Source organism: Hippocampus guttulatus, chromosome 6 (assembly GCF_054856545.1).
Source record: "Hippocampus guttulatus isolate MCC_2025c chromosome 6, RoL_Hgut_1.0, whole genome shotgun sequence".
Taxonomy (NCBI): Eukaryota; Metazoa; Chordata; class Actinopteri; order Syngnathiformes; family Syngnathidae; genus Hippocampus; species Hippocampus guttulatus.
This window is the reverse complement of record NC_141266.1, coordinates 17321039-17339781: the sequence shown is the minus strand read 5'-3', so window position 1 is coordinate 17339781 and position 18743 is coordinate 17321039. Positions and strand designations below refer to the sequence as shown.

The following is an 18743-nucleotide window of genomic DNA, read 5'->3' as shown; positions in this document are numbered from 1 at the left end:
CTGTGGCCTCCCCTCTTTCCTCTTTGCCCGCCGTCATTGAATTTTTTTTTTTCGTGTCTGTCTTGTTGTGTTCTTTTTATTTATTCTTTTTTGGTATCCAGGAACAACAAATGCTGAAAGATGCACCTGATGCACAGTGCAATGTACCAGTCGCCTACTCGGCTGTTAGAGAGCCTTTGATTATCTCAGCTAATACTGTGGAAAAAATCCAACACATGAGGCAGATAGAACATTTGAACACACACACACCGAGTGGGTGGACTGAGTCAGGCAGTGTTTTTATTTAATTGGGCCTTCACCAACCAAGGATCATTTGATGTCGCTTACGGTACAGTCGGTGGAACGCTAATTCAGTGATTCCCAACCGGGGTGTGGTGGCTCAGAGTGGGTAGCCCAAAAGTTGCACTCAGTAGGAGTACTGTGACGTCAAAGTAAAAAGTAGCCCTCAAATAAAGATTTTCTTATCCCTTTTTGAACATCAAACCAAATGAATAAAATATGGAAGTGCATTATTGCCAAACAATATTACTGAATTTAAAAAACAAAAACAAAAATACAATAACAAGATGTTCAAGTCGACTTTTCCTGACCATGTTTTCCTCCTAAAAGAAGCCTGAAGTGTAACTCCAATTTGCAACTATTCATATTGCCCTTCACCTTGTCACAAGATCTCCCAAAACCACATGATGGTCTGATGAAACAAAGGCTGAACATTATTATGTTGGACTTTCAAGGTTCAATCGTAATTGTATGTCAGTGTAGCTCATTGCTCTAATTTCTATGATCAGCTTTGTGTGTGTGTGGGGGGGGGGGGGGGGACAACAACATTAAACTCTCTTGAGAGTGGTAATGACAGCATTTGTCCTTGCATATGCTGTGTGCGCTGTGTGTGTGTGTGTGTGTGTGTGTGTGCGCGTGTGCATCTACGGTGAATATGGAAGAAAATGAAACGAGAAGTTGAGAAGGAGTATGCATATTTATGGGTGCGATACATGTGGGTAAAGTACGTGGGTGGTAGGGTTGTGGCTGACGGGTATTCACATGCTCTCCTTCACTCTCTCTCTCACACACACACACACAATATATATATATATATATATATATATATATATGCACATATTAGGGATGGGAGGAGTGTTTGCCTGGCTGCATAAACTGCTTCCTCCACACAACACATTCTATTCCACAACATCTCCCTCCTCGCCACTATCTTAACTTCCCTTTCTCCCGGGAAGTGACACAGAATTCTTTTTGAACCAGGGTGCATTCACTTCAACAAAGCCCCCACCCCCCAGCCCCCCTTCCACCAGAACACACATGTATCTTACCAGCACACAACACACACACACACACACACACACACACACACACACACACACACACACACACACGCACGCACGCTCGCACGCACACTCACCCCACAACCTCCCACTTCGCCCGTCAGGCATGCGCGGTAAAGACAGCGCTCACCTCCTGCGGGGCCAAGCTTGGACTTTAATTATGCAGACGGCAAAGAGAGACGATAAATTCTCATTCATATGCAGTCTTACTACGGCAAAGAATCACATATTTCCACGCCTAGAAGCACGGGGGACAGCGTGGGTGTTTGCACTTAGGCCAGCAAGTATCGCTCGCTCAAATGCACAGCTGCTGACATTTACACACGGAAGAAATCAAACCAAATGATGCTACAAGGTGCACAGACGCACACATGGCCACACACAGCTGGCTGTGCAGGTCGGGGAGGGGGGGGGGGGGGTGCAGATGATGATTTATATGATGATATACATCTGTAGAAATGTGATTTGCATCCCAGGCAATGTTACATATCAATGGACCGGGGGAAGCGTTTCATGGCGGTAATGTTATTTTGGCTTCACTCGCACAGTTATTTTCACAGGAGTGAGACCTCATTTATTCACAAGCCATCTATGGAGAAATATATTATTTCAATTTATGGTTGCCGATATGGATATGCGCATGCCACATTATGGATCCTGACTGGATCATTTTTCTTTTCAGTCATCAATTGCAAAAAAATAAAAATAAAAATAAACTAACTAAAGTCAGAGAACAGATGACGATATTTTCAGACCAGGCAATTTTCACACGGAATAAAGTATCGGTAAATATCCCATGGACACATGGACGATTTATGATGACCAACACAAAATACGCCATTGTATGATCGCAAACTTGAATCGAAAAGCCCATCGGCACGAAACGTGAGCAGCTTTCGCAATCAATTAAATTGAGGTTGAGTATCTGACGATTTAGACTCTCGCTTGCATTAAGAAGACACCGCTGCTGGAAAAAAACATATCTTTTAAATAATGGGAATTTCGAATAAAACTATAGAACTTTCAACGAGGAAAATGCACAGTAATGGCAAGAAACGAGTGGGAACAAATCTGATCTGGCGAGAGCACAGGTAATTGACACAAGGCATTTAGTGTATCAGTGTGGAGGGCACACCATTTGATGTTATTAATACATGTTCACTTTGCAACTGAATTGTTGCTCTGTATTATTTATAAAATATGTAACAGTGCATTCTGGTCCAACACTCAAGTTATGTCCCGAATAAGGAGTCCGTTTTGCACGATCAGGAGGGATGCGCGAGAAAACACTGATACCGGGTTTAGGTATCGGGCTGATACCAGCCTTGGTTTTAGGTATCGGGTAAACATGGAGGCTGCCGATACCAGCCAACAATACTTGCAAAGAAAAAAAATGACATAGAGTAAGGCACTATACTGTAGCACTTTGACACATTGGCATCATCCTCATCATATGCAACGGAAAGAACGGTTTTGTTCATGTAGTTTTGTTACACGTGTTCAACAAATTGTTTATATCAAAAGTACCAAGAGATATTGGTACTCGGTATCGAAGAGTATTCAAAAGAATGAATACTGGCATCGGTTTGAAGAAAAGTGTCACCAATGACACCTAATTATGAGCAAATGTAACACTCTGAATCAGATGGCCAGGCTTCGTGTCCCACTGCGGGCGAAAATGTAAAAATGGCAACTGATGGAGGGATGTTAATCTGTTGGCTGGCTACTGTTGTGCTGCCCTTGAGCAAGCATCTCCCATCTCAAGAGCCCCCTCTCAGTCTGACATCTCTACTTCCACGCCTGCTTGTGCGTTTGTTCTTAAATTGTGCTGTGCAACGCAAACTCTACAGTACAGCTGAGAGTCGAATTCCCCCTTGAGGGACTATAATGAGTATAATACAGGCATAAAAAAAAAAAAATCCATCGACCAAAAACATTAATTTGTTATAAGTAAGTTAATTTCCGCAGTGACAACAACAAACTCACACGTGTGCAAATGCCAAAGTTTTGTGTTGCGGGATTTGATTCCAGGATGGGAAGCCAAAAACCTTAATCCTTCATAAACAATCAGGGAAAAAAAAAATCTGTGAAATAACACACACACATACACACAGTAGCGATGGACTGAACGGATGAGAGACTCGAGAGTCCTGCGATGGAGAGTAAGGAGGAAGAGGAGGAAGTGATGCAGAGAAGCCAACATTAGGGCTGTAAAGGAAGAAGTGTGTGTGCGTGTGTGTGCGTGCGTTCGCGTGTGTGTAGGATGACACTGAATTCAGCACTAACGCAAGCAGACAGCAAGAACGGCAACAAAAGAAGAAGAAGCATGCTGAGACAATGGCACAGTGCGCATGAGGCCAAGATGCGCTAAACGATCATGTAAAAAGTTGTGTTCCTAATTACAAACAACATCATGGTTGTGTGCCATCGGGGCGATTGTGCGGCGAACGTTTCACGCACAGCACCCTGGCCCCGGCCTTGCCTGTGACTTGTTAAAACCTGACGTTGAAACAAGGTCATAATTCACTTAGCCATATCCCAATTTCCGCATAATTACCAGCCCATTCCGTTCGGAGGAGAAGAAAAAGTAAAAGAAAAAAAAAAGCTCAGACAGACACATTAACTCCGCGATGTGCGTCATTATGGACGATGAGAGCGGTTAAAAAGCTTTCAGCGTCGGCCTCTTTGTGACAGCTTCAATGGATAAAACCTCAATTAAAGACGTCGGCTTTTTCGGTGGGTGGAATCGGCATGCTGGGTGTTTGTTGACTGGAGGACCTCCGTTGCCCTCATAACCAAGTGTCGCTCAAAATTGCTCCGCTCTTTCAGACTCTATTAAGCAGATAACACAAAGACATTCAGCTGAAGCTCAGAATCTGAATCCCCCCCCCCCCCCGCCCCCAAATTGGAGCATATGAAATTCTACTGACATTTTCCAGAAAGCATTGGGAGCAATTTCTTTGCCTTTTTTTAATTAATCCGAATCCATCCTTATAAATCCCAGATATTCACTTAAAAGACCGATTTTCCAGGTGTAGCTTGCTTTTGAAGCCTACTTTTTGAATCATTGTTTAATTTCTGCCTAACTGCTTCTTGCTGTGAAGTGAGTTCTGTTTGAGTTCACTGCCGGCACACAGCGCTCGTATCTCAAATTTTTGGTTGCAAGTAAATGCAAAAAAAAAAAAAAAACAAACAAAAACATAAAAATAGCTGAACGACAACCTCGCAAGTGGTGTCACCTATTTCTCAGTACGACATGGCCTAAATACACAAAGACCAACAAAAGAAGTTTGAAATGTCCATCCATCCATTTTCCGATCCGCTTTCCCCTCACCGGGGACACCCTGAACCGGTTGTCAGACAATCGCAGGGCACACACAGACGAACGACCATCCATGCTCAAACTCACACCTGGGGACAAATTACGGTATTCCATTAACCTGCTATGCATGTTTTTGGAATGTGGGAGGAAACCAGAGTACCCAGAGAAAACCCGCGCAGGCTCGGGGAGAACATGCAAACTCAACGCAGGAAGGCCGGAGCCGGATCGAACCCTGCACCTCTGCACTGCGACATCGTGCCACCGTGTCGCCCCAAGTTCAAAATGTGCATCGCAAAAGTAGTTCATTAGTTTTTTATGTGGAGACTCGACTTTCGGGCATTGACCGCAAATCTCAACCCGCACGTCTGTTTTACCGTTTCCAAACTTTGATTCATATCATTGACAGTGCTCACTGATATTCACTTGTACAAAGTATAACAGGTCAAATGTGACTTAAAAAAAGAAACATTGACTTGCACCGTTAATAAATCTGAAATTGGCCCCAATTTAGACCAGCTCATTCCTATTTCAATTATTTCTCACGGGAAACGTTAATTAAGGGGCATCCTGAAACAGATTGTGTGCAACCTTTCAGTTTCCACCGCGCCCCCATTAAGAGTCATTAAGTTGCACCTCGAGCCGTGCAGGTGGCTTGGACGACAAACGTGTACGTTCCTCGAGAGGATAAGCCCTAATTGCGGTGTCGCTAGTCTTTATGAACACAAGCCCGGTCTGCTGTTTTGTGACCGGGCTCAGCGTCAGGCTGCAGATTCGCCATCATTAGCCCGCGCGCAGCAGCAAACACGCCATATGCACGTCTGCTGTGGGCAGAGGCGTGTAGAAGCTCAAAGAGCGGCGGCGAGGAGGAACACCCGCGCAGACCCGCGTGTATACGTACGCATTATATATTTATTATGTTATGTCAAAAAGTGCTTTGAAAACAGGTTGTAAACAACATGGCCTTGTTATTAGCACCTGATTACGCCGCTGAAGCTTAGCATTGACTGACAACAAGCGTGTGTGTGCGTGTGTGTGTGTGGGTGTGCGTGCGTGCGTGCGTGTGGATGCATGTATGTGATTTGCCTGCAGCCCTTTGGTGTGGGATTTGTTCTCTGTAGGCAGTTTGTTCAAATTTAACACATGGGTGGGGAAGATAAATTTCCGTTTCACCCCACGTTTCGGCTAAAACGCGGCAGATAACAAAAGGGGAGGGGAGAGGCGGTCAGTCGCCGATTTGGCTGTCAGGGGTGGGGGAAAAAGAGGGGATTTATTTGCTGCAGGCCATGTGTTGTTTTTTATTTTTTATTTTTTTACTGATGTGCATTTAGCCTTTGCATGACTAGTGACGGCATCGAATAAATGTGGTCATCCCTCTTTTTTTTGAGGCATTTTCACAATACACAATCCATCTTTTCTGTCAAGCTCTGCTTCGACGACAACAATATTGTCCGGTTCTGATAAAAATGCTTTTCGGGTACATCTATATAAATATGCAACGTTCCACCGAATCAGTGCCATTTGTCTCCTCAGGAAAAAAAAAAGTATAAATAATTGTTTTATCACCCCTTTTTAAGCAGACCATGCCGGTCATTGATCTGAGATTTCATATTTACAATTTTAATGAATTAAAACTATTCTGCAAAATGGGAAAATAGATCGATAGATAAATAAGAGATACAATTTATTGCCTGCCTGATGTTTCTAAAATGAGATTTTACCACAATTTATGTTGAGATAAATCCTTTGGAAATGTTTGGTTTATTTTACACTTTGGTTTTACTCCCATATATGTTTACAGTTATCCAGGGAGTACTTGGTTGAGGAGAAGAGTTCACTTATTATGGTGACAGTCAGAATGCACCGTACGCGATCACTAACCTATGCTTATGCGGTTGTTAATTCATAATTGCAGTAAATATTTGTATGAAAAACACTTTTAGGCCATAAATATAACATTATTAATAGTAAAGAAGTAGTATTTTGGTACACCTTCTTGTGCTGTGTGACTTGCTATTCTTACGCCGCTACACAAATCTAATCAGTTGCATATCGTTTGGAACCTTGAAATCGAGACTGCTGAAAACTAAGGCTCAAGTATCAGATGATACCGAATCAATTATGGACCGGCTGCACCCCTTTGTTTCCTAAGTGCTCGTGTTATTTCCACACATACAGTACTTGAGGACTGTATTGTATGCCACTGGGCTCCGGCACTCCAAAGATTCCCAGAGACGCACTTCAAAATCTTGGAAAAAGTCTTCCCGGAGGAGCTGTTATACTTTAGCTGCAGAAGCCCAACTTCCTCAGTAAAATTTCAGAAAAAAAAAAAAAAAAGGCCTGATTTGTTCATATATTGTACTGCGATGTCCTTGAATCAGTCACTTGTTCTCAATTGTCATCCAATCAATGTTGCAAATCCAGATTTAACGGCCTTTACATTATTTAAAACTTCTGAAGCAACGTTTTGAGTTCAAAGCAATCACAGTTAGCATTGGACATCAATACTTCATTTTCACTGAAGTGCTTCTGATGAGTTCCTCATCAGCACGGGAGAGGAATGAAACAGTCAATTAAGACCAAGTCGAGCAGGCTTCTTCAGGCTTTCCTTATTATGCACATCAATGTGGGTGTTTTTTCGTGTAAGTGTGCGTAGTATAGGACTTGTTGAAGAAAAAGTTAATCAAATGTGACAGAAGGGGCATGCAAAAAGGATATTAAGTGCACACGAATATATATATATATATACCTGTATATATATATATATATATATATATGTGTGTGTGTGTGTGTGTATGTGTGTTTACAGCAGCTGTTTTGTAAAGTGTGGGAAAATGTGGTTTCGGTGTCAGTGTAACTTTCAATCCACTCATTTTGTAAACCGTTAATCCTGTTAGGGTCATGGAGGGGCCTGACTTGGGGCAAGAGGCGGGGCCACGGGAATTATCACCTGTCAATCAGAGGGCTGACATTAAAAAAAAAAAAGTAGCCTTAAATTGGCACAAATATACAAACTAAAAGAGTTTCCTTAACTTTGTCCAAGACCTAAACTGGAAATGCTGTTCCTGTACCAGCAACATATCATTGACATATACAGTACATACATGTATTATAAAGCCATTCAATGAGAAGTTACTTGTGTGTGTGTGGGGGAGGGGGGGCAGCGGCTGAGAGAAGTGGTTCCCAACCACTGTGGGAAATTATCCAGTTCTGTCGAATTGGTCCAAAACAAAAAATATATATATATATATATATATATATATATATATATATACAGTATATATATATATATATATATATTTTTTTTTTTAACTACAGATCATATTTTTGTTCATCTATCTGCTGTATGCCAGTGACGGAAATGCTCTGCCACTAACACCACTCATCATTTTCCCTACGATACAGTATATATTTTTGGGGACATTTTTGTTGGTGGTGTGCCACATGACAATCGTGGTGACCCGATAAAAAATATGTACCATCTTGATGTTTTTCCCATGTGGTTATAAGATTGTGACAGAACACAAAATTCAAATTCCTCCCCTTGGTTGTAAAGTTTAGAAGTCGAGATGATGACTTTCTTGCCCGCCTTTCCTCATCTGACATCCAAACGGGGATGCGCGCAGAGCGAACAAGACCACTGTGTCTTATTATGCCAACAGCAGTCATCCATCACACAGGTGTGTTCCCTGTTGTCTCTAATTAATGGCGCCCGGTTGCAAGTGTCTGCGGCACCCAAAAACCTCCCGAAAACCCAAACGACTCCGTGCTTCGCACGCTGCAAGGCCTTATTATTTGTGACTAATGACCGCTCGCATGGCTGGATCTATATAACTGCTATGATGATTGCTGAGCTTGTGCGCGTGTGTGTGCGTGTGTGTGTGTGTGTAAGGAGGTACTGAAACCTGAAATCTAGCAACAGTGCAAAAAGTCCATGATGGATGGCTTGTACATACTAATGCGTGCGCAAAAACACATACGCCACAAGATAGTGTGTGAGTAATAGTCTCCTTTGTGCACATATTCATAAATGTAAATGATGTTTTGCTAAGTGGGGCTGGGAGACGGATTGTTTGCGTCGCTGTCAGGAGGCCGCTTGATTGGATGGTTTAATGTCTACGGTACACCTCTCGACAAACACATCAACGCTATTGTGTTACGTAGAGAGTGTGAATGAATATATGCCTTGGTCAAACGTGAACAACATTATTATCATCCGCTTCTCTTTGCTTTGCTTGAATTAAATATCACATCATTGTGACTCTAGGAAAGGTTAGGTTAGTTAGTTTATTCAGTAGATCCGTCTTTTAACATTTGTTCTCGTTAGGCTTGCGCGTTACTGGAGACGATCCCAGCTGACTTTTTGGCGAGAGGCAGAGTACATCCTGGACTGGTTGCCCGTCAAAAACAGACAGAGGTGGGTTTTAGATAAAACTTTAAAATGACTCAAGTAATGGTAAAATGCAGTACTCCAGATGATGACTTGAGTAAAAGTAAGTCCTACTGTAAGTAAATAAACTCCTGAAGTACTGAGTAACTAGTGAGTAATTTCGGATTATTTTTCGATTACACTCATATCTTAAGGCACCACTGTACAGTAATATAATAACCTTGAGTGGCAATTTTCAAGGTACCCAAAGTCGCTTGGTCACCATCATATAGTTGCTCACAATCTATTGTGTTGTCAAACCCTTCATCGTTTGTGTCTGCATGAGAGTACCGGCACTAGACTTCCCCTGGTGGCCAAGTCGCACAAATGAGAATGAGCCACAATGAATTAATCATGAAGCACCAACTGTTCAATTCTTCACATACTATTTATTTAGTTATTATAGATAGATAGATAGATAGATAGATAGATGGCCAATATTATGTGTCTCATTTTTCCTATTAAAAGCTCATTACAACTGCTTTTGTTGAGTTTTTAGGGGAAGCAGGAACGGATTAATGGCACGCTTATTCATTTCAATGGGGAAAGATGATTTGTGATGGGTCTTATGAGTAAAGCGTGGTCAGGCAACAAATTCAACTCTTATCTCAAGGCACCATTGAATGTGCACAAAAATGGCTTTTACAAAGTTTGTCCTCATACATAGAAGATGCAAACCACTGAAATCAGCATGTGTGACGTGACTTCATACAAACACACCAAAATAAGGAATCGTTTCTAACAATGCTAAATTAAGAGACATCACCAGATAGCCAGTATGCAAATTAGTAAGCTGCTGCATTATTAGATCTCTCGCTCTCACACACACACACACACAACACAAAACACAAGTCGCACACACACAAACGCAGTGGTGGCTAATTGCCAGGTGGTGGAAGATAATATGTGATTTAATGGACTGATGGATTTGTTTTTGTTTCCGTCACTCGCCAGCGAACATCAACATCTGCAACAGCCAAACAACCAACTTACACACATATGCCGCTGCCCCCAACCCATCATGCAATGAATGCGCCCAGGGACAATGGTGGCAAGTGACTGATAGGCTTTGTGCAAAAGCAGGAAATGAAGCATATTGCCGGACGTGAATGCGAGTAGTATCTATTTATGAAGCTGCTAATCCTCAGTAACAGTCTGTTTCACGAGGTTGATGAGAAAGCTCAGGGGGGGTCAGAATGCGGATGAGGAGCCTGCAGCTTTTACAGTGTGTTTACTGCACCGACTGACAGCTACACCGAGGCTTATTATTGGCCTTGGAAACCTCCACTCCGAAATGCCAAGTGAGAGAAACTCTGGAGAGTCGACAATGCCGGCGGCGAGACACACGTACGCCAACAACAACCTTTACAACAAGTGGATGTTGTGGAGTCCAGCGCACGTATACGGCAAACACTGCAAATGGGATTCTGCTATTGAGAAGGGGAATTGAAATGGTATTTATGAAAGAGTCGATTAGACAGGTTACACTGCACTTTCACGGCCACCCTCAACGCGTTCTGTACATTCATTAGCATCATGCCCATGTGCATGTATTGTATGTACAGTCGTATCTCTACTTACGAATGTCTCTTCATATGAAATGATCAATGTCGGAAACGCCTCAAGAGGAAAATATGGCCGCTTGTTACGAAAGAAATTTCAAGATACAAAAGGTAAAAATACAGTATGGCCTGCTACTCGCAGCTCCGAGTTTCATGAACAACATGCTTATAGCTGCTCTGCCATTAGCTATTAGCTAGCATCTTCCTGGCATCCCATTGGCTAAGAGGGACCCCCACCGTATGTTTCTGTGTGTAGATAGATAGGAGTCTATGCAGCGTCCTCATCACACACACACTCAAAAACCACTTCTAAGAACATCGACTGAAGTGGGCAAAAAACGATGAGGAGGCAGTTAAAAATTAAATGACCATCATTTTTATTCTTTTCTGTGCTCTTTGTTTTTTACATTATGCAAGATTCTCATTTTTTGGTGCAACAATCTAATTGTAACATGTATTTGTTACATATTTTGATGCATTTTTATGCTTTAGAAAACATTTATGTCCGAATTTTGGTGAGGCTTGGAACGGATTAGGGCATTTACATGGAAAACGCGTCTCTACTTCCAAAATTTTCTACTGAAGAAATTTCTTTCAGAACCAATTAATTTCATAAGTAGAGGTACCATTGTACACAGTATGGATGAAATGATGGATGGATGAAGGGATGGTTATAGTATATTATGTATCTTCAATAAAAGACCATTCGATATGTATCTCAGGTATTTAAAAAAATATATATATACTGTATATATATTGTACTTCATGGCCACCCTCAGTGGGTGATGTACATTGACAATTGCGTGTGTATGCAGCAACGGCAAGAGACGAAAAAAAGACGTGAAGATCAGGGATGAGGCAGGTCCCCCGAGATGCAGTATTCTTTAATTAAGCGCAGCCCTTTTTTCTGAGAGACACACGCTGAAGGAGGCTACACCGCTGGGAGGAAGATTGGCAGAGAGCGCAAGAATCAAGAGGGTCAGGTTACAGATTAAGCTGCTCTCTGATAGCCTTTGTCTGAGAGCCAAGTGATACACCCAGTGAAGAAAGACACCTCATTACATTCAACTTTTAATAAGGTGTATTCAAGTCTTTTGCTATAAAACCTCTGTGTGTTTAACTATTCCTTCAAGAATAAAAGGAAAGTTAAAAGGTACTATTGAGGCCACTCTGCTTGGAGGATTCAATAAAATATGCAAAGACTTTCTCTGCCATGCCATGACGGTTGTTTCCATTCAAATTCAACCAATTAGCTGATAATGACTATTCATACAGTGGCCCAAAGAAGGTTATTTACTCAAGGGCAGAGAGTCGAAGGCATCTGTCTCATGGGAGGCAGGAATTTAAACAACATTATTAAATAGGGATGCACCAATAGTATCGGGTACAGAGCGGCGTGGTATCGGTACATAGCTATAAACATATGCATTTGAGAATGCATATGTTTATAACTATGTTATAAACAGGGTGCAATTAAAAAATGTTCCCGTGGTCCACAAATGAACATTGACTTATTATTTCTTAATCACAACAACATACCAGGGGTACACAATGACAGCTTATTAAAACAACACAGATAATAATACATTCAACTTATATCGAACTCAACTGATTTGCAATGCCGGCCTCTGACTTGCAGTAAGGGACCCTGCAATCAACTAGTTAGCTTAGCACATGTCTCTTGGGCAGCAGTCCAGTGCCCAATGTTTTTTTTGGGGTATGTATATTTTTTTTTGCATCACGGACCAGGAAAAAATGTCATGTCATTTTCCCAACTATAGTTCAGGGAAATTAACCCAATTTCCATCATGAAAATAAGCACACACAACATTAAGGCTCAAACCAATGATGAGAGACTCCAGGCTAATTGTTCCTCAAAATTTCATCCGTGCCTATTTAGGATCCTCTGTAATACCGGAGCACTTGTTTATAACTTTACGACTGTACGTCTCCGTACTTCATCTGAGAGAAGTGCTTACATGTTTCGGTTCGGGAGGTGCTACCGTTTTGGTCAGCGACAGGATCCAAATGAGCTCAGTAGTTATGTCCATGTATGAATGATAGCAAACAGGAAGTGACGTATTTATGGATTTTTTTTGGGTGGAGGAGGGCGAGGGGTGTGGGGATGAAAATAGGAAGCATCTATTTGGGGAGAGTTTGTATTTGTTTTATGCGGACAACACGCCGGGTTAATAATTGAGAAAGTCCATGTCCACCCCCACCACCCCCACGCCTGAATTTCCTGTTGTAAAACGACAAAGGCTGACTGATAAGACTGATGACTAAATGCTTGATCCTTTTCCAGCTGAGTTTTCACATTGTTTACATCTTTAATAAGAGCAGTCATAAAAACTGACAGCGGCAGTTCATCTCTTTTTCTTAGGGGCCCAATAAAAGCACCAAGGAGGTACAAACAAACTGAAATAGTCAAGCGCATATGAAGGATGGTGAAGACGCCTCACGGAGGCAGTTGGAGGAATATTTGTATATCTCTTAAAACTAAATCGGATTTTTTTTCCAACTATTCTGTCGCCATGCTGGGATTTTTTATTTTTATTTTTTGTGGTGTCAAACCTCACCTTTAGTTATGACAAGAGAATTTGTCTAGATTTTAGTGTTTTACTCACAAGGCTGAAGTTGTGGGAAATAAAAACATTCGATGTGCAAGGGAATCACTTAAATGGAGAAGGAGACGAGGGGCGAGAGGATTAACGGGGCAACAAAAAGGACAACGGTGTGAGTGTAGACATGAACAGAAGGGTTGGAGATGAGGAGAGCGAGGGAGAGGAGAGATTCAACAGTGACACCGCGACAACACAATGGGGTCAGCCACAAGGAGCGCTCCTAATTGAACACGGTAGCGACGACGCCGAGAGAGACTAGTGCTCGTCTTTCTCTTCCTGCGTGGCCGAGCGTGGCGGATGCCGGAGGAAAAGAATATGAAAAAGACTAAAATTCTGTGTGTGCAAGTGAAATGGTCCAGAACAGGGACATTAATACCCTGTTTAAAAATATATATATTTAAAAAAATCGGGCCAAAACTACAAATGAATGGTAGTAGAGAACAACGTTGTGTCTCGCTAGACATCTTCTGGATTTTTTTTCATGCATTCCAAATGGATGAAAGCACATCACGGATTACATACATCTGAACATGGCAGCACAGTGTAGAAGTGAGCATGACGTCTGCCTCACAGTTCTAAGGTTCAGGGTTCAATCTCCTGAGTGCAGTATGCATGTTTTCAAGTGTCCATCGGTGTGAATGCTAGTAGTCGTTTTAAAATGTGCCCCGCCCCTCTCTCAAGGTCAGCTGGAATAGGCGCTCTGGAAAATGGACGCATGGATACAGCGGAACCTCTAAAGTCGAACAATGTGAAACATGTGCCTTTGAAGTCGCACAAAGCTCTACAGATCCAGCGCTGTGACATCATGCGAGACGTTACGCGCAGCAAGCAGCACAGGGTTAACTGTCGGTGTGTTTGGCATCTTTTTCTTTGGCTTTTTGTCGCAACTCATTTAAAGGGGGCGGCGTAAACAATCACAGGAGAAAATGTTTCTTAAAACAGACATTCTGCTTTGACAGTTGCATCGTCAATATTTGAACATTTGAAGTTGAAAATTTTTCCGAGGCCGCAGGGGTGTGCCAACAATGAGTGTGCTTGCATGTGCTTAACAAATGATTGACACCTCATAAGTCACGCCTCTGTCTCTGATTGGTCGTTTTATCTTGGGCGTGGTGGCACAAAATTGGGCCAGAGATGGCAGACCCCACCCCCCCGCATATTTATCAAATACTACTGTAACTGTTTGAACAAGTAGGACAACGTGCAATTTTTGCAACTCTCAAACTCCCCCTTTCATATCTTTTCCCACTACACACGTTATAATTTAACACAATGTTCTTTTTACACTTAAGGCGATAGTTCAAGTTTAAAATGTGTGGACAGTATTAGGTTGAACCTTTCTACTTCTTTCTAAATTTGAACAAAATGACTGATTTTGGTCCTTAGAGGTTCTTCTGTATATTTTTAGGCCTATCTCAGACATATTGCAATAAAATTCTTACGCGCACAGACACACACACACACACACACACACACACACACACACACACACACACACACACAAAGCCTCTGCAGCGGACGCAGTGGATGAAGAACTATGAATCCAAAGTATCCCAGTGGGATATAATAAAGCAAAGCAAAAACAATGGGCAGAAAACCAGCACGTTTCTTTTTTTATCTAATAGGATAACAATAAATAACCCTCTCTTCTCTTTCTCTCATACATACACACACGCACACACAGACACAAATCAAAGAAGGCAAATGGTCTTACTGGATGTTGGAGCTGTTCCAGTAAATGGAATGCCTGCTGACGGACCCCTGGAGCGGGCTGGCCCAGGTGAGAGTCGTGAGCACCCAGAGGGACAGCGGTACCAGAGCCATGCTCCCGGTTCCCCCTCCCCTCGGTGTCTCGGGCCACTCTCACTCTTTCTCTCCTTCGCTCGGTGCCTTCAGCCCACCAAAGAACGCGGCTCATACATCACAGCTAACGTCTGTCAAACAGAAAGCAGGGGCACATTACTATTATGACGGCCGAGCAGAGTGCTGCTAAATGAGTGTCGTAAAAATTAAGAAATGTAAAAAAAAAAAAGTCCATTATGATTCGAGGTGGCACGCGCGCACATAGGGAGACATCGACGCACTCGCAAAGCCTTCATCCACTATAGTAGGAGTCTGGGTTCTAAAAAGCTCGACGTGGTCCTTTCTCTCACCGGGAACTGCTGCTGCTGAGTCCGCCAGAGGAGCACAGGTGACCGGGGACGCTCAACGAGGGAGGTCGTTCTTCCTCCGCGCATGCGACACTCCAGAAAACAAGGCGACGGAGTTGATGTGGAAATTAGGCACTCTTGTCAGAAACCATTCACAAAAGCAAGTCCTGGTCAAAGTTGTTTTGAACGCGATGCCGCTTTTTGATTTGCCTTTTGTGCCATCAATCAAAAAATAGCGAAACAATTCATCCCAGGCTCAATCCGACAAGCATCGGTCCCTCCTGTGAGCCCGCCTGCCTCCAGCTCCTCTCCTCTGCGCGTCTCTCTCCTTTTTGGCAGCCGGCGCTCGTCCGCTTGGCCGGCTCCGCCCACCGCGGATGACGTCACAGACGCAGTCCTCCTCCGTGGTGGCGCAAGCACATCGGGAATCGCCTGGCTGCCACTTCCAAGTTCTTGTCATCCACTCCACCCATCATCTGCCAGATGCGTCTGACTGCAGCCAGGGGACACATCTGGAGCCCATTTTTCACCGTGGGCACGCCCACTACTACTATACACGCATGCATAATACATGAACGCTACAAGCACTCAAACGATTCATGGCTGGAAAACTCCTTGACTCACTCACCTACTTCTTTTTAAAATACAGTGGTAACTTCACTTCCAAGTTTAATTGGTTCCATAGCACCACAGATGAATGAATTTCTTCCATTGTAATAACTTCAAATGTCATTCCATTCCAGCCCCCCCCCACACACACCCTACCCGAAAAATAACATCAAAATGGATGTTTTTAATAAAAGAAAAATGTCACCGTGTTATCTAAAAATTAAAAAGCCAATACGAAAGAAATACCTTGATTTTATAAAGTGTAATTACTGTGAATAGTTGTTTGTTACCTGACCAACTGTGATGTCGTTTTTCAGTCGACAGCAAGTGGCAAGATGGCCGCACCCTGAGATGGAAAAAAAGGGGTGGATTTCATTTTGCTGCTGAAATCATATTCCACAAACACTGCATTAATCAGAAGGCTGTGTTTATAGACTCATGGGGTTGCACATCAACATTGTTGACTTCCCCTTTAAAACAATCACAGCTGAAACAAAGTGCTGCACAGAAATAAACATAACGCACAAGGCAACTGATTACGGCATAATTGAAAAACATGAAAACGGCGACATTTAAAACAAAAACAAATAAGACACAAATCACGGGCAGAATCTCATGAGTGCCTCATGCTGCGGTGAAGCCTTATGTAACAAAAAGAAATGGGGTTTAAGGCATTTTTTTAAAAAATGGTGGTGCAGTAAAGCGGCTTTTCCAATCTGCACCAGGAGATTGTTCCATAGTTTGTTACCAGCAGCAGAAAAAAAAAAACTCTCTACCCTGTGAGCTTTTGCTTGGATTTTGGTTCATTCAGGAACATCTGAGCAACAGACCTGGGACACAGGATAGGACTGTTGAGATGGAGAAGGTGAGGCAGGATTAGACCATTTCAAGGTTTGAAAAACAATCAGGGGTGGTCGACTGGTTAGCGAGTCGGCCTCACAGTGCACAGGTGCAGGGTTGGATTGCGGCTGCAGCCTTCCTGTGTGGAGTTTGCATGTTCTCCCCATGCCTGCGTGGGTTTTCTTCGGGTACTCCGGTTTCCTCCCACATTCCAAAAACATGCATGGCAGGCTGATTGAACACTCCAAATTGTCCCTAGGTGTGAGTGTGAGAACGGATGGTTGTATGTCTATGTGTGCCCTGCGGTTGGCTGGCAACCGGTTCAGGGTGTCCCCCGCCTACTGCCCGGAGACAGCTGGGATGGGCTCCAGTACGCCCGTGACCATAGTGAGGATAAGCGGATTCCTTGTTCCTTGTTGATGATGAAACACTTGAGCCTACTAAGCTTGAACGTTGTTCATTATGTTGATACTCGGTGGAGCCAAGAATTTTTTTTGTTTGAGGCGGTATTTGGTGTTCAAAAAAAAAAAAAGTTTGAGAACTGCTTATCTAGGCTAATCTCTTCACGGCTCGTCATTGTTTACAAACTCGCTTTTGCGTAATCTAACCGACGCCTTTATCTAGCACCCCTATCTCCTTGTGGGTCGCTGAGGGGTTAGTATGAAGCTTCACGAAATCGGTTCCCAAAATGATACATGCCGCCATCTCCAAACGTCTGCCCCGCAAGGTGAGCTCGAAGCAACCCGAGGCACTCCTTCATTTACTGTTCCTGCCCAGATCATTTCCCACAGGTGTTCGGGTGTCGTGACAGCGAAAGCGACGACATGATTCAGATCATTTCCACTCCCTGACCCCCGCTGCCCTCCATTGTCAATTCTCCACTCATTCATTACAGTCTTTGTCACACCGACTGTATATCCCCCGGTTAGACATTAATGTACTGCGTCCCGCCTGCCGAGACGCTTCAGTAATTAGCCTCCGCCCCTCTTCCTGCACAATGGATATCTAGGTGGGGGAGAGGGCAGACGTGGATGAAGGCAGGAGTGGGCAGCAAAAAAAAAAAGTTCAGTTTTTGTGTCGCCTGCTGGGATAAAGGAAAGGCGGAATGATTTATTGGGTGAAAAAAGAAAGGAACAAAAGGAGAACGGATGAGACGCCATCGGGGACTCTCACCGTCGTCGTCCGCTTTGCCTGTAACGCAAACTTTCTTCACTCGGTCATTCCTGCTAGCGCTGCTCTTTTGCCTTCGCCTGCTTTGTCTCCGGTGGTCCGCCTGTCCTACCTCACGCCTCTTCTTCTCTCCTTTTTTTTAATGAGGACTTCTCCGCTCACTCCGTCATCGCCTGATCAACCAACCACCAAGAGGCTTAATATTTCATCACCAGGCGCTGGTGGCAGCAGAGTCGTGGCAGTGGAGGCCACATGATTCCACAGGGCATCCAGATTGCTTGACAATGCAAAGACGAAAGTTAGGCTAACCGTTAGATTATCTGCTAAGTCGATTGTTTTAGCAAGCTCTTCGATTTGTCGTCTTTACTGTGGCGAATGACTCGAGATTGACTGAATCGCTTAACACAAGCGGGTTGCTCTGGAAACAGCCCGAGCTTCCTGAACAGCTTTCGCTCCGTTTCACTTGACAATCACAGACGCCGGCCGCTGACCACACACGTAATGATTGCCATTGTGAATATTGAGCAGACTTACAATTCACAGATTGGAAGCGGGGAAGAAAAATCTCTCAACACACTCCACACCGCCGGATAATTGCGGTAAAGATAATCAGTTGGGGACGACCATGAATCAAGCCTCTGTTGACTTTGATTGCAATGGAGAGGCAATGCTCAAATTTGGCCTAATTGTCAGGATGTGT

At 43.3% G+C, this 18743-nt stretch overlaps 1 protein-coding gene across 1 annotated transcript in view; it reads right to left on the bottom strand.

The window, feature by feature from the left end:
- efna3b (ephrin-A3b) overlaps positions 1–15741 on the bottom strand; it is a 61635-nt gene extending 45894 nt beyond the window's left edge. Inside the window, exons 1-2 of the mRNA XM_086113636.1 lie at positions 15428–15741; positions 14989–15208 (exon numbers count right to left, since the gene is read on the bottom strand). Of these exons, the coding sequence (XP_085969762.1) occupies positions 14989–15098 (110 nt within the window). The 5' untranslated portion in view covers positions 15099–15208; positions 15428–15741. The remainder of the gene's footprint in view (positions 1–14988; positions 15209–15427) is intronic.
- Between the last annotated feature and the right edge of the window lie 3002 nt (positions 15742–18743).